The sequence below is a fragment of the Gossypium hirsutum genome, chromosome A10, assembly GCF_007990345.1.
Source record: "Gossypium hirsutum isolate 1008001.06 chromosome A10, Gossypium_hirsutum_v2.1, whole genome shotgun sequence".
Classification (NCBI taxonomy): domain Eukaryota; kingdom Viridiplantae; phylum Streptophyta; class Magnoliopsida; order Malvales; family Malvaceae; genus Gossypium; species Gossypium hirsutum.
Window position 1 is genome coordinate 108,407,309 of NC_053433.1, and position 17,137 is coordinate 108,424,445.

The window sequence follows — 17,137 nt, forward strand, 5'->3', positions numbered from 1 at the left end:
ACCACTTGAAGAAGACAATGGTAAATTTGTTTACCATGTTGATTACTCATCTAAATCTTTACCAAATACACAGGTTCCATCTGAACCTTGTAAACCTCCTTCTCCTCCTCCTCTAAAATCATCTACTTTACCCCCTTCTAACATTCCCAAGAAACCAAAACCTTTTCCTCAGCCGTGTAACAAGAAAATAAACAAATGGGTCAAGAAGAACCCATATTTTCTTACTCCACAAAAACTAATTCCTGCTGTGTGTATGATGCAACCCACGACATCATATGACAAAGATTTCCCACCTTTTGAAGAATACTCTGAAAAGAGTTATACCCATGCACAAAAAATTCCTTCAAATATTCAGACTGATATTCCAGGTGCACCAGCCAAAATAAGTGCTGCAAAGGCCACCCTCAACTGGCAAACAGAAAATGCTATTGCTCAAAACCATACTTTGAAAAGAATTGATTCAAAGATCTCAACCGTTGAAGCCAAAATAGATGACAATACCAAGATGGTCAAAGATCTAATCCAACTTTTACAAATTTAGATTGGATGCAGTAGCAAAACAACGAGTAGCACCAGGGAAAGATTTCTTTTCTCATCTTGCACAACGAGAAAAAGAAATCCAAAAATTGAAAGATCAAATCAAGACTCTTCAAGATACAGAAAAAATTTCTAAGCCTACTCAGAGAGCAGAAACAATTGAATTGTTCCCCTCCATCAGACAGAAAAATCTACTCCCAGCAGAAGGAATCCAAATAACTTTTCTAGAACCTCCAAAACGTACCAAACCAAGTACGTATGAAATTTTTCTGGAAATTAAAAAACAAGAAGCTGAGAAAAAGAAGAAAAAATCCACTAAAGAAAACAAAGCAAAAAGTGAAAGTGAAGCTTATCAAATAGAGAAGAAACTTGGAAAAAGACCAGTTTTAGAAGAATCTCCACCAAGATCACCTCCTCCAAAACAAGTCTCAAAATCCTTGATGATCCAAGAAGATCATAATCCTTTGACTAATTTTTTAAAGGATTATACAGAATCTATGATTCCTAAGATCTCAACTGTACAAAATCCAGAATCAAATACTGAAATTAATTCAGGAGAAAGTTTAAGATCATCAGAAGAATCTGAATTCCCATCAGACGAACAGACAGAATCAAAAGATGAAGAATTGCAAGAATTGCAAAAAACATTTCAGACAACTAAAGTTGAAGAGCCAAGTGATGATGAAATGCAAGATATGCCAGAATCATCTTCTGCTCAACAGAAACAAATGCAAAGATCTTCCATAGGAAGAACCACTTTCACTCTAGATGATCTGCTATCGGCAAAATGGCCAGACAGAATCCAAGAATTCTATTCTTGGTTAGAAACTCGCAAGCTCACTGAAGATAGCAATTACAACATTCTTATAGAGTTTTTCTCCAGATTTACAAGAATGTTGAGAGATTGGTGGAACCCCATCGATCAACATAATCAAATACAGTTTCTAATTCTTCAAGATCTGGCTCAACCAATTAGAATCATAAATCAACATTTTGTAGGAAACCCTGAAAATTTGTTGACATTAAAAAGAAGGGAATTCTACAAAAGAAAATGTTGTTCGTATGTTAAGAAGGATTTGGAAAGGAGTTTCAAAGTAATGACCAAGTTATTTTGTGCTTTAGGCCCTAATCCAAATCTCAAGCCAGTCATCCTTTCGTCTCTCCCAAACCCAATTCAAGTTGCAGTTAATCAAGCTCTTCAAACGCAGAACAAAGACATTCTCCAAATCACAGTGGGAGAACTTCAACAAGAGGTGTTTTTTGCCTTAGAAGACATTTGCAATAGAAGAATGATATTCAAAGATTATCTCCACGGTGATAAAAGAATTGACAGAGCCTGTGATGATTCTTATTTGAAATATAAATGCCCAAAAGATCATCTGTGTGATTGCCGCACAAAAAAGATAAAACATTTCAAAAAACATTCTTCTTTCCCAACTTCAAAAAGAAAGAAAAAGATCAAGCCTCGATGGAGATATCTCAAGAAGAAGAGAAAGTTAACAAAATCTGATCATTGCTACATCTGTAATAAAAAAAGGACATTTTTCAAAGAATTGTCCAAAAAACAAGAAACAAGCCAAGAAGATTGCACAGATAGTGAGACAATCAGGAGTTAAGATCTAAGAAGAAAATGATATTGAATCTGTTTGCTCTATTGAAGATGAGCCATCAGATAGAATGATCTGTGCTATTCCTGCTTGTGATTGTTCAAAATCAGAATCAGATTATTCTGATATACAGATGATACAAGCTAAAGCTTAATCTGTTGACAAAACTGTTGACACAGTCTCAGTTCCTCATATACCTGTTAAAGTCTACCTAGACAAATACAGTAAACCCGTTACTGTAATTGCCTTCATAGATACTGATGCAGTAGAAACCATCATGAATCCAGATGTTTTACCTTCAGAATGGTGGAAACCTCATATAAGGTATTTTGATTCTGCTGCTGATGTCCCTTTTGCTACCTACCTGATTAGTAAACCAATTACTATTCAATTTTTCCCAGGCTGTTGTGTAAAAACTACAGTATTGGGATCGAAACTTCCTGAAAAAGATATTGTAGTAGGTTTTGACCTCTACAAAAAAGCCCAGCACCTTAGAATACTCCCTGAAGGAGTAAGATACAAAAATTTTTTCCAACCCTTTATCAGAATTACAAAACTTTTTGTCATTCAATCTGAAAAAATCCTTCACACTATCAAGGAATTAAAAGTCCAATCATGTGCAGAATCTCATTCTGAATTCCTGAATAAATGCCCAAGTCCTTTGTGGAAAAACCCAGATTTCTTCATTAATTTGCCTTTCAAGAAAAATGAAGATATCAACCCAACAAAAGCCAGCCACCAGGAAATGAATCCAAATCATCTGCTGTTAGTAGAAAAAGAATGTAAAGAACTATAGCAACAAGATCTGATTGAGCCCTCAGATTCTCAATGGGGATGTGAAGCTTTCTATGTGAATAAAAGATCTGAACAGATCAGAGGAAAATTAAGATTGGTAATTAATTACCAACCTCTTAATCATTTCCTCCAAAATGACAAATTCCCTCTTCCAAACAAAGATTTACTCTTCTCAAGTCTAGCCAAAGCAAGAATTTTCTCTAAATTTGACCTCAAGGCAAGTTTTTGGCAATTAGGAATCCATCCTGATGACAGATCAAAAACATGATTTTGTATTCCTAATGGACATTTCCAATGGAAAATCATGCCATTTGGATTAAAGACTCGTAATATCCTGATTTTGGGCCTAGTCGGAATAGTGGTTTCGTGACCACAAAATCTGAGATAGAAATAATTATTTTATGATTATTTTGAGGTCTATGATGTGATTGCATGATTGTGTGAAAATTTCGTGAAGAAATTTTATGCATAAAGTGCTTAAATTGAAATTAGGGACTAAATCGAATAATTTGCAAAACTTGTATTCTAGAAGTTTCTAGTATGAAATAGTTTTGAAATATTAATTAGGAGGTCTTAAATAGAAATTTTACCAATTTCTAAGTCTATGGACAAAAAATTGGACATGGATGGAATTTTTGGAAAGTTTAGTAGTAAGGGCATTTTGGTCATTTAGGGGTAAAATGAATTAAAATACAAAATTAAAAGCCAATTTTGCTCATCTTCAACCCCATGGCCGAATATAGCAAGGAGAAACCATGGCTAGGGTTTTTCAAGCTTCCAAGCTCGATTAGCAAGGAAAACTAAAATTCGGGCTAAAATGGGGAAAATACCAAGTTGTGGACGAAATGGTAAAAGTAGCCATTTTCGCATACGAGGTAAGTTCATGTGTAAATGTAGTAACATAATTGTCATTTTAAGTAATTTAATGTTGTTTATATGATATGATGCTGATTATTATCATGAAATATTATGCTTTGTGGTTATTTTTTAATAATATGTAATTATGTAAATTACTTGATGAGTATGAACTATCACCGAAGTATCAATTTCGATATTCCGTGGAAGATGGCAAAGATGTGTGATCGAGGAAAACGCCCGTTTGAACCTTAGGAATAAATTAGGATACAAGTGACATGTCACTAGGATGGTTGAGCATCCGAACTCGTTGAGTTGAGTCCGAGTTCACTTATGGATGCAAATGTCCGAACTCGTTGAGTTGAGTCCGAGTTCGTGAGATGTAACTAGGCATCCGAACCCGTTGAGTTGAGTCCGAGTTCACTCATGGATGCGAACGCCTGAGCTCGTTGAGTTGAGTCCGGTTCGCTTATGGGCGGGTTACATAGTAGCTTGGCTACATATGTGGCACTTATGTGCAAACTTTCCATGTATCCGAATTATATTCCGATGTGTTCAACAGGTAAAGTTTTACTCAAATAGAGGAATACTCAAGATGAAAGGGACATATTGGTAAGTGTTGTGAAATGAATACTTTGAACAAGTATGTACTTAACCCTCGGGTTGAAAACTCAACATAACAACAATATGATAAGATGGTAAATGAAAATGTGATATGAATGTCTCGGTGATGAGTATGCAAATGATGTTTTATGTTTGCTTATATAGTTGTGTTACTTGCTATTTGCATGTGAACTTATTAAGCATTTATGCTTACTCCCTCCTTTTCATTCCTTGTAGTTTTGACAAGCTAGCTCAAAAATCGGGAACGGTCGGAGGCTCGCTCACACTATCCGTATACCATTTTGGCATAATGGCTTGTATATTTTGAGTATGGCATGTATAGAATTATAATCATTTTGCATATATGGTCTTATGATATGGTTATTGAGTGGTATGGAAATGCTTGGTAATGATTAGCCATTAGAATGGCTAATCATGATCATATTTGGTGTTATGTATGTCAAATTGCTAGCTAATCCATGGAAACCATGAAATAGGTAAAATTTACCATAAAATAGATTCAGACAGAAGTAGTGACGTGAATTTGAAAAATCACTAAAAATATTATAAATGGAATTAAATAATAAATAAGTTATGGAATCGAAGCTTGATGAGTCTATTTTCATATGAAAGAAGCGAAACAGGTATATGAGCTATATTTTATGAGATGTTTAAATTTTTGTGAAACAGGGCCAGAGCGATTTCTGGATCCCCTGTTCTGACTTTGGAAATTCACCATAAATTGTTCATAGATAATTAGAAGTCATGATTTATATGTACAGATTCCTTATTGAGTCTAGTTTTATTAGAGACAAACGTCATAGTCATTGAAGCTCTGTACAGGGAGATATCTAATTCGTAATACATAGAGGTCAGAGTAGTCGAACCCTGAAACAGGGGAGAATTTAACTAATAAACTGTACTAATTGGCCCAACCAAAAATTCTAGAAAAACAATTAGTAGATATATATATGAGTCTAGTTTCAGGAAAAATTTACGGAATTGGATTTTGAGTTTTGGAACTCGAGATATGATTTTTAAAGCGACTGTGATGCAGTTAGCCAGCTTGTCTGGAAATTTTAAAATGAATTGTATGAGCTGTTTAAGTAATGAATTAAGTCTATTAACACCTCGTGTTCGACTCCGGCAACGGTCTCGGGTACGAGGCATTACATTGCTTCTTCCTTGTTCCAAAAAGCAATGATAAAGATTTTTCATCCTTTGATGGAAAATGCTTTAGTTTACATTGATGATATCCTACTCTACAGCAATGATGAAGATTCATGCACAACTCCTTGGTGATTTCAAATCCTTTATTTTCAAATATTGGATAATGTTATCAGAAAAAAAAATGCAGATCAACAAATCGGAGATCCAGTTTCTAGGAATGGACATCAAAGAAGAAAAATATTCTCTAAGACCACATATTGCTCAAGAACTTCTCAAATTCCCATCAAAATATTTATCTGTCAAACAAGTTCAACAATTCATTGGGATTGTTAATTATCTTAGATATTTTATTCCTAAAGTTTCTAAGTATATTAACCCCCTAAAAAAGATGCTCAAAAAAGACCCTTCTCCATGGTCTTCTTTTCAGACAAAAGCTCTTCAAAGGTTGAAAGAAATTACTCAGAATTTGCCTCCACTCTAGATCCCCTCAGATAGAGAAATAATCCTACAAGCAGATGCTAGTGACAAATATTGGGGAGCAATTTTGTTTGAAAAAATAAATGGCAAGAAACAACTCTGCGGATACAAAAGTGGAAGATTTTCAGAAGTAGAAATTCATTACCACTCCACATTCAAAGAAATCCTTGCAGTCAAGAAAGGTATGGCAAAATTTAAATTTGATCTTCTGGGATACTATTTTCTGGTAGAAATGGATATGTCTTCATTTCCACAATGCTCAAGTTTAAACAGAAAACAGTTCCTCATCCACAACTCTTGAGATGGGCAGAATGGTTTTCTCAGTTTAAATTTGATGTCAGACATATATCAGGAAAGCAAAATGTTCTTGCCGATTTACTTTCCAGACCCAAAGAAAACCCAGAAGTCTTTGCTTACAAGAGAATTTTTTGGCCTAGACCAATCATAATGTACAGACCTTATTCCTTATCATCCATCTCTCCTACCCCTTACACCGTCACTCCCAACCTTCACCCTGAATATCCACCAGAATTTATACTCTTGTGGAAAAGAATTGCTTTCACCAAAAAGCTAGAGACATGATGTTCGAATACCAAATCCAAGTTTTCAAGAATTTTGGAGGACTTATTCTTAAACCTTGGGGTATCTATCCAGATTATCTTTTCATTCACCGAATAAGGTTTGAGTTTGTTGAACAACCAAATGAATTAAAATGGTTTTTATGGTATTTTACTCATCTTTACCATATTTCCATACAGTTCAATATTTTTGACCTCATTTATTACTTGAAAAAGGCCATCAGAGGAAATATTGAACCAGAACAACAAAATTTCTTTACTTTCCTTAGTTGGTTTCATCCTCTCCCACAATGGCGCAATCAAGCAAGAGGTAATTCTGGAAGTTATATGATTATAATCTTCTACAAGCCTCAATATTTTGTCAAATGTGGAAAAGCAACCCAGCTCAATTCCTTTCCTACCTCCTGGATTCACAAAACTCTTGAAAATGATATTTTCAAAGATGATGTTCAATATCGAGAGTTACAAAAGTTTCTCTACTAGCTCAATAGGATTATTCCATTTGAGATATGGCCACCTCCAGATATTGATGCACCATGGGACACCTGGCCAAGGGCATATACAGCTTATCATAAAGAGGTCCTAAAAGCTCTCCGTGAATATCATGAAGAAATTCCTGATCCGACAGAATGGTCCCAGGACTACCCGTGCCAATACAGTCAAATCAGTCTTGCTAAGATAGAGCTACATGATGAAAAAGAAAAAAATGAAGAAATGACCTGCTGCAGTGAAGATTCCATGGATAGTGCTCAACTTCCTCATTCAAATGCAAACAGCTGAAAACCACTTATCTAGAATCTTACTTTAATAATTAAAAGCATTCTGCTTTATGTCAAATAATGTCTGATATCAGTACTATTTTTACTTTATGTACTATTTACTTTATGCTTTAATGTCTGATATTTATCCAGTGTACTATTTACTATTTTGTTGTATTACATCTCCTTCAGCTATAAAAGGAAGATGTATCCTCTTTGTAAGATATTAAGAATTTCCTAAATAAAAATCTCAGTGTGTTTTCCTTACCTATAGCTTTCAAAATTCTCTCTATTTCTCTAAATCTTCTTCTTCCTAAAAAACTTTGGATAAGTTTACAAAGAATAAGAATTACAATATAGTATGCTCTGTGCTTGCCACTCAATGGATCCTGCACATCAGAAATATTGAAATTCTGATCAAAGGTAACAATATTGTTGTGGATAGCATATTACTCTTGAATTAAGGCTCTATAGCTAAAAGGCAATGCCTATTGAATAACTCGTCTGGAGAAAGGGTTTAAGTTTTGGCATAACATACCTGCTACAATTCCTTCTTTCTTGCAAATAAAATCTATGTTTCTCACTTAAAAGTTTTTGGTTGTGTTTGTTTTACTCATATGCTACAGGTGAAACGAAGCAAGTTAAAGAGAAGGTCACAACCAGGTATCTTCCTTGGGTATAGTAGCAATAGGAAGAGTTATAAAATTTATGATCTTTCCTTCAAGAAAGTTTTGGTAAACAGGGATGTTGTGTTCAACGAAGGTAGAACTTGGAACTGGGGTGCTATTGAAGCTGAGCAAGGTTGTGTGAACTGGGTTAAAAAAATCATGATGATGGTGGCAAGTTGGGGTCGCAGTCTGGCGATGGGCTAAGTGAAGAAAACTTTGACAACACTCCAATAAGGGGCACACGATCCATAGATGAGACCTATCAGTGAGCAGATGTAGCTCTACTTGAATCTATGAGCTTTGAAGAAGCTGGAACTATAGAAGGCTGGAAAGAAGCCATGCGACAGGAGATAAGTATGATTCACAAGAACCAAACTTGGGAGCTTGTTGATAAACTATCGCACAAAAAGGTCATTGGTGTTAAGTGGGTGTTCAAAACCAAACTGAATGTTGATGGTTCATTTAACAAGCTAAAGGCGAGGTTGGTTGTGAAAAGTTCTAGTTAGCAATATGGCATTGATTATTGGGAGACCTTTGCACTAGTAGCAAGGCTAGATACGATCAAACTATTATCGGCCTTGGCAGCATAGATGGGTTGGAAAATTCATCAGCTAAATGTCAAATCAACCTTCATGAATGACTACTTGCAAGAAGAAATCTATATGGAGCAACCTCCTGAGTTTGCAGTTAAAGGAAAAGAAGAAAAGGTATATAGGCTTAAAAAGGTCTTATATGGATTGAAATAGGCATCGCGAGATTGGTATGCGAGGATAGATGAGCACTTTACAAGCTTGGGATTTGAAAAGTGTCTTAACGAACCTACCTTGTATGTGAAGAAGAATGGCGAAGTCACTTCGCTGATTGTTTCATTAAATGTTGACAATTTGCTAGTGATTGAGAGTAGTGATGGTTTAGTAAATGAGTTTAAGTTACAAATAGAGAAAATGTTCAGAATGTCTGATCTTGGAGACAAAAGGATATTTCCTTAGGATGGAAGTGCGACAAGATTAAGAAGAAATTTTCATAAGTTAATAGAGTTTTGCACTAAATATTTTAAAGAGGTTTTGCATAGAGAAATGTAAACCAATCAACACACCTGCTGCACTTGGAGAAAAACTCAATAGTAGTGAAAACTTTCAGAATATTGATGAGAAGACCTATCGAAGCCTTATGGGTTGTTTTTTGTATTTAACAGCGACACAACCTAATATTATGTTCGCAATTGGCTTGTTGTCAAGATTTATGCACAGTTACGATACCTTTTATTTCAAAACTACAAAGAAGGTACTGCGATATGTCAAAGGAACAACCGATTTTGGTGTATGGTTTTCAAAGGCGTACCCCTTGAAGCTTGTTGGGTACAATGATAGTGACTGGGTTGGATCGGTGGATGATATGCAAAGTACCTCTAGATTTTTCTTTTCACTTGGATCTTGGGTACTCTCTTGGAGTTCGAAGAAACAATCAACAATTTCTCAATCCACAATTAAAGTAGAGTATGTAGCAACAGCAGTCAACCAAGCAATTTGGTTGGGAAAACTTTTGTCTGACTTGAATCTTGTGCAGGATGAAGCAACCCATTCTTTTTGCAACAACCAATCTATCATAGCAATTGCAAAAAACCCAGTCTGTCATGGAAAAATGAAGCATTTCAAGATCAAGTACTATTTTGTGAGAGAAGTCGACCAAAGCAAAGAAGTGACTCTAGTTTACTATAATACTGAAAATCAACTTGCATATGTTCTGACCAAACCACTTGAATAGTTAAGGTTTGAGAAACTGAGAAACGAAATTGGTGTTCACAGCATGAAGGCCAAGGAGGAGTGTTGCGATATGACCATTCATGAAGTGTGCACACTTGGCAAACTCTCCAAGAATAGTGAACTCTTTGAGAGTGGCAAACTAACAGCACAAGGCGAACACATATGGAAAACTGAACATGGCGAACCCTCTATGTTTGGCATACTCTTAGAAATTGGCGAACCCTCAACAAGTGGCGAACTAGTTTTGGCGAACTAGGATGTGAACTGGGATCGCAGAAAAGATGTGAGCTAGATGAAGCTACATAGTGTCTAGATTCTTGATTGCAAGTCATGTTTTCCAGGTATTTAAGAGATTTAGAATTCATTAGCATAATATATTTTTTATGTTCATTAATATAAAATCTCTGTTGTTTCTTTTCATAGTTAGAAGTTTTTTTTTTTGGTAAATACTTTTGTTCCATTGTTTAAAGATATATACCTATAGAATAACAAAAGTTGTAGACAATTTAGTTGCTAAAATTCTTTGTTTTTCTTCTTCGCCATTCCTTCTTTTTTAGCATCGAATTCCAATATATATTTATATATTTTTCTGATTTTTTTAATAAAATTTTTATGTATATATTTTTTTAAATTTTTTAAAAATCAAGAACAAATTGATAGAATATTTAAATTTGTTTTATTTTTTAGGAATAATTTTTTTTTGTGGTGGGTTGGTGATGAACCAATATAAATTACAGATTTTAAGTTTTTATTCACTCACATTTGCATTGTTTTTTTTAAGTGATTGTTAATTAATTTTAAGTCTTTTAGTTGATTTTAAAACTAGTGGTAAAATGAGTTCTAATTTATTTTTTATTGTTTTTAGGTTTTTTAGTACTTTTATACACTTTTTTATGTAATAAGACCTTAAGGGTGTGCTTAATATTGCTTTTAAGAAACACTTTTAAGGAAAAAAATATTTCTAAATACAAATTACTTTTTGAGAGAAAAAAATACTTTTCTCAAGCCTAAAATTGGTCCAAAAGCACTTTTTAGATTAGAAATAAATTTAAAGCTTCTTCTCTTTTCTTTTCTTTTCTTTTTATAGTCATAGTTATAGTAGTATTAAACTCTCAGTTTGTTTGTGGATTGAAACAAGTCTTTCAGAGATTTTATATTATTAAGTTTTTTTTAGTTTATTTAATTTTAGATTGTCATGCTTCATGTTAATATATTTTATATTGTTTTTCTATCTACAATTAGCTAAATTTTTTATATCGTTGGAAGATTCGTAAGCTAATGGTTTAGTACTAGGTATAGGATTAAAATCTGATTTAGTTAACATAGTTGCGGTTTAATTGAACTCGTAATTGAACTAAATCTTTTAATATATATTTTTTATTTTTTATGATTTTTTAATAATTTAATTAATTAAATTGAAAAACCACCTATTCGATTATGAAACCTTGAAATAAACATAACATATATTATATTTCAAAACCAATAGGAGCCAAACTGTCATTACCCTATTCACAAGTGGTGAGGAGAAACCGAGACCAAGGCTCATCTTTTCTGAACTTTTATTTTGCTCGTTGTGACTTGGATAGCTTACCAAATTCGAAAGCTGCCTTTTCGAAAACCTTCTTGTATGTTTAACCTATTTGTTACAATGAGATTTAGATCATCAAATATCAATCAATCAAACAGACAAACAAACAAAAATTGAAAATCTTTACTGCTAAAGTCGAGTACGCAATTAGTAGGAGAAAGCTAATGTTGAGTGTGGTTCATATATGCTTACATTTAACGGTGGAGTGATGGGTAAGTAAGGTCGAGTCAAGGATGAAAGAATGGGCGAGCATGGTGATGGCACGGACTTCACCATACAATCTGAAAATAATAACCAATACTTGCTGCATAAACAGGGTTAACGAATAACGATAAACTCATCAACAATACTCGTAATTAAGAAAAAAATTTACCTGCCCATTGGCCTTTCTGTTGTGCATAATTGTCAACCAATTTCCGAGTGCACAAGGCAGTATCTGCAATGTTAAAAGTAATGGAGAGTTTAATCCCAATATTTGCTAGTGAGATGAATGAGAAAAGCTTAGAACCAATACTCTGGTTATATTCCCTACCATATATCATAGGATTAAGATGTCTGTTCTCATTTCATCATTTTTTCAAAAATAAAAAAACCAGCACAACTAGTTGCTTTATAGGTGACCCAGTACTAAGTTCAAACTTATATGTTTAAAGTGATACACATTGAGGGATGATGGTCCCGTTCCGGGGAAGTTTCCGAAGTGTAATCCGTTGAAAGCCGACAGATCCCTCAATAGGTCTAGTATTATCCTTGGGAGTTTTGTCTCCCAACTGCACTAATAGAAAGGTCTACAAAATGCGTCTGCATCCTTATCAAGGTACACAGAGCGAGAGTGCTTTTCTCACCGAAGAAACTCAGGTTTGCGCTTGGTGAGAATTGAGCCCATAGCCTAGGTCATAGGTTCAAGCCTCACCATGTCTCATTAGTTTCCATAGAGGATGAGTTGCTCCTACTCTACGGACTATTTAGCATCAGACAGCATTTTGCAGATCTTTGTGTGGCAAAGTTGGGAGACAAAACCTCCCAAAAGACAATTTCAAATATATTGTGAGTCCATTAGCTCTCGGTAAACAATAATTTGAAAACTTTTCTTAATAGAATCAGAAAATTCTTCAACACATTTTACATCTATCCTTGCATTTCGTTGGCCAAATGTCATGGATACAATATCTAAAGCTAAAGAGGTTTAGGACATCATTATTAGTTAAAATGAATATAAAACTTTAAGATTTCTAAGATAAATTACCTGATTGTTGGCCTTCATTTTGAGTCAAAGCTTCAAATACATCTCTATCTTCTACCAATTGTGTCATCACATCTTTTTCAATATTGATTGGAGAAAAAATATGCATTAGATAATCTGGCATAGTTTCCCAATCTGTTTCTTTCCACTTTATACCTTCCCACCATTGGTTTTCTCCTTTAATCTTTTTTAGAGTTTTGCTTGACAGCTCCCTTTTTGATAGGATTTTAAGCATTGGGCAATTATAGAAGCCTATCATCTCTAATTTTGGTGCAATGTATTGGCCATTTGAAATGCTGACCAGTTCAGGGAGATAAAGAAGAAACAATCTTTTCAAACTTGGGAGAAAAGCATCTGACATTGCTCGGGCAGATATATGACCTACAAGGCTGGTCACTTGGGGACAGTCCTCCACTATAATCTCCTCCAAGTTGACAAAACTTTTGAGCAAAACATTTGAGAAAATGTTGATCAACTTGGGGTATGTGTGCAATGCCAAGAACTTTAACTTAGACATACAACCAGAACGAGTTGGTCCTTTCCATATACTTGTCAAATTCTTCATGTAATGAATGCTCAAATATTGTAGTGATTCGAGAATGGTTTCAACTTCAGCTCCACCAATAATTGTTTCCATCTTATTACAATCGACCAACAAGCAAAACTTCAGCTTTACCATGTTCTCATTCCCAAATTCAGATAAACTCCAAGCATTTTCATGGCGGTCCAAGAAAAACGATGAAGTAAACTTAAGTACTTTTCTTACTTGAAATGGGATGTTTTCACCATTCACAAACTTCAAACATTTGTCCCATTTTGTGAATTGGGCTTCAACTTCATGGGGTACACGAGAGATGGTTCTCCTTTTATGGTGACCAACAGTAAATCTGAAACATGATAATGAAGGATATATGAATGAAGTATAATCTAAAAGTTGGTAATTTGGTAGATACAAGCAAAGGCTCCTCAACCCCTCTAGGTTGCATACTCCTTTTACAACTTCTTCAACAGAATCATGCCACCACTTGTCCGATGGATCGACATCAATGCTTAATTCGATCAAGCAGGAGAGCTTCGATATCATCCCAGGATGAAGCACCATGTTTGATGGCAACTGCTTTCTTTTGCTGAAGTTTGTCTGTCCATAAATGCATACCTTCAAGACTCTTAACTTCACTAGTTTTCCAATACCAATGGGAATACTGATTATCTCAGTTTCATCAAGATCAAGCTCCTCAAGATTGTCGAGTTTCCCAACATGTGATAACAATTTCATGAAGAGCTTACACTTTCTTAACAAGAGTTTCTTTAGTGCAAACAAGGCGTTCGGAAGAGAATGTGGCAATGCTTTGATGTTGGTATGGGACAAATCCAACACTTGAAGTTTGTGAAAGAATAAAGGGGGAATAGCTACCAAATCACAATGACTGCAAATACATAGCAATCCATGAAGGAGAATTTGGAGGCTCTTGTAGCTCAGATTGTTTATTGTCCATTAAACTAGTCTCCTTGCTAGCCCGTTGAGTCTCTTTCTTAGGTTGTTTAGACAATCCTAATCCACCAACATTAGCTACTAAGTTCAGCATTTTCTTTGATGCTTTTTTTTACTTCTTTTGGTGACCTCAAAAGAATCTTCCTTCCAAAATTATTATGCTGCTCAGTATAATCCTACGAGCAAAAAAAAAAAAAACCATTATTACTTTAACAGTTAAAATACTTTGAAATGCATTTCTGTATAGCATAAAACTGAAGTACTAGCCAAATTAAGAGATAATTAATTTGCCTATCTTTATATTATGGAGTCCAAAAACTCCACTGGCAATATATCAAATAGTATTCCATCTTTTATTTTCACTTCTTAATATCAATTACATGACTAGATTCAAACTCCAGTTGCAATTTAATGTGCATATGACAGGCCAATTTAACTTGGCATATTTAGTTGGTATCTTTTGACCAAAATTATTGAATGCAAAGTGATCATTCATACAGTGATAAATTCAACTTGTAAAGCCACGAGTTTACTTGAAGTTGCGAGCTCAAACAAGCATGCAAGCTCTACATGTGCGAGCTCATTTGAAGTTTTGAGCTCATCAAAGTTGTGAGCTCACCCAAAGACATGAGCTCATCAAAGTTGGAGCTCAACTTAAGTTGCACACACATCAAAGTGTGAGTAGTTACATTTTTTGTGAACCCCCCAATTGAAGTGCAAGGGTTCACATATTCTGTTATTAATGTTTTGCTTAAAATTTGCTTGTTAAGGTTAACGTATTGAAACAAGCATATTTAGTATTGATTTGATGTTTTTAGGTACTGATTTACCTATTCAGTTTGTGTGTAAGTTTTAACTTTACATACTTAGTGGGATTTATTGATTATTTTTAACCACTACACCTATATATATATATTGTAATTCATGTGAAATGAGTGATGATGAGAATTTGATAGCAGCTCATCAAAATTTGCTAAGTATTTTCCTTTGTGTTTCTCTCTTTTTATGTTATCTCCAACTTCTCAAAATACCAACAATTGGTATAAAGAGCTTAAGTGTAACAGCCTAATTTTCAGTGGTGTCAAAATAGTGATTCGAGATCACTAAATTTGACAAATGAGTAGAAAATATTATTAATTTAGTGAGTATAAGTTAAATCTGAAGTTAGGAAAAATTTTGAAATAGTGAATAGTGTACTAAAAATAAATATTAAAATAATTAGAATCGAAAAAGAGGTATCGAGAACTCGGGAATTTTAAATGGAGCCATAAATATTTTTATAAATATTTATGGAGTGTTAATAAGTTAGTATTAAAGTTTCGTCAAGAAACTTTAAAGTTCTGATAGTTAATTGAACAAAAAGGACTAAATTGTATCAAATGCAAAATTATGGAAAATGATTAAATAGCTCAAATGATAAAATAAAGAGGGTTTACAAGGCAAATAGACCCAAGGTCTCTTTGGGCTGGACGGCAAGGGCATGAAATCAGCAAGAAAATAAGGAGAATTAAGGGCAAAATTGGAAAATTGCAAAATTTACTTAATAAAGCTAGGAAAGTGGAATTATCTATATTTCTCTTTATTTTTCTGCATTCTCATCAGCAAAAACACCATGGAAGAGTTCTCTTAAGCTGGTTTTTCATATTTTTACTTCAAGTAAGTTCAATTCTTGATTATTTCTTAAATTTTTTGTGTTTTTGTGACTTTTACAACTAGGTCCACTTGTTGAATTCATTAGTTTTTGATTCTATGAAAGAAATTGAAAGTTTCTATGAATATGTGCTGGAAGTATATGATTATTTGGAATGGAATTAGAGCTTTAAATTGTTTATATGCTGATTTTTATTGAAAGAATTAAATAGAAAGTGAATGTTTGGGACCTAATTGTAAAAGAGTTTGAAGTTAGAGTTTTATGTGAAAATTATGAATTTCAATAGTTATGAAATAACTTATAATGTCTAGTAAAAGTATTAATTGATAAAATTATCTTAATTGAGGGGTTAATTGAGCAAGGACTGAATTGTATGAATTGTGAAATTTGGGGCAAAATGGAAATCAACATTTTGCACTAAAACTGTTTTGGACAGTAGTAGTAGTCTAAATTTTAAAAATCACCAAAAATTTTATAAATGGAATTAGAGGATGAATAAAATATGAAATTAAAGCTTATTGAGTCTAGTTTCTTATAGAAGAAATGATGTAAGCAATGAAATTTTAAATCACGAGATATGATAAATTTTGTGAGACAAGGTCAGAATGATTTCGGGTTCCCCTGTTCTGACTTTGTAAAATCATAAAAAATTGGATAAAAATAATTAGGGGCTTAAATTTATATGTTTAGAATCCTGAATGAGTCTATTTTCAAGAGAAACAAACAGGAACATCATTCGAATCCTGTACGAGGAGATAATTAATTTTTAGTGAAGAAGGATCGGAACTATCAGACAGCAGAACAGAGGTGACTTCAATGAATAAACTGTATTAATTGGCTCAACCAAAAATTATAAAATTTTTATGTTAAAAAGATATATGAGTCTAGTTTCAAAAAAAATTAACGAATCTTAATTTGGAGTTCCGTAGCTTTAGATATAAATAATTTAGTGACTATGACACGGGTGTATAGCTGGAATATTCACATAAGTAAATAGTGAAAATTATGGATAAGGTTACTTACAAGTGTGTTATTTATACCAAGGATGTGGATGGAGAGGAGGAGGAGGAAAAATATATGAATGACTCGTGTATAAATTGATCACATGCCCGATTATAATCGATAAGTGTTGGATTAGAAATGATATAATGTTTTATTTGGAATATTTATTATGAAATTATGATTATCGTTATAATACAAAAATTGAACTTGTGAGTTTATATAGCTAAATTTTAGTGACTTTGTTAATTTTATGAATTTCATGATGTGTTATTTCATATGTATTTTGTTAATTTTATGAATTTCATGATGTGTTATTTCATATGTATTGATGATAAAATCGTGAATAATGT

General features: G+C 33.7%; 1 protein-coding gene across 3 annotated transcripts in view; it reads right to left on the reverse strand.

Annotated features, from left to right (window-relative positions):
* LOC107896255 (disease resistance protein At4g27190) overlaps nucleotides 1–17,137 on the reverse strand; it is a 36,031-nt gene that overhangs the window by 5,461 nt on the left and 13,433 nt on the right. For all 3 annotated transcript variants that reach the window (XM_016821367.2, XM_041078019.1, XM_016821369.2), the window contains exons 2-5: nucleotides 12,646–14,310; nucleotides 11,773–11,835; nucleotides 11,592–11,680; nucleotides 11,316–11,447 (exon numbers count right to left, since the gene is read on the reverse strand). In XM_016821367.2, coding sequence (XP_016676856.1) covers nucleotides 11,316–11,447; nucleotides 11,592–11,680; nucleotides 11,773–11,835; nucleotides 12,646–13,918 — 1,557 coding nt within the window. In that variant the 5' untranslated portion in view covers nucleotides 13,919–14,310. The remainder of the gene's footprint in view (nucleotides 1–11,315; nucleotides 11,448–11,591; nucleotides 11,681–11,772; nucleotides 11,836–12,645; nucleotides 14,311–17,137) is intronic.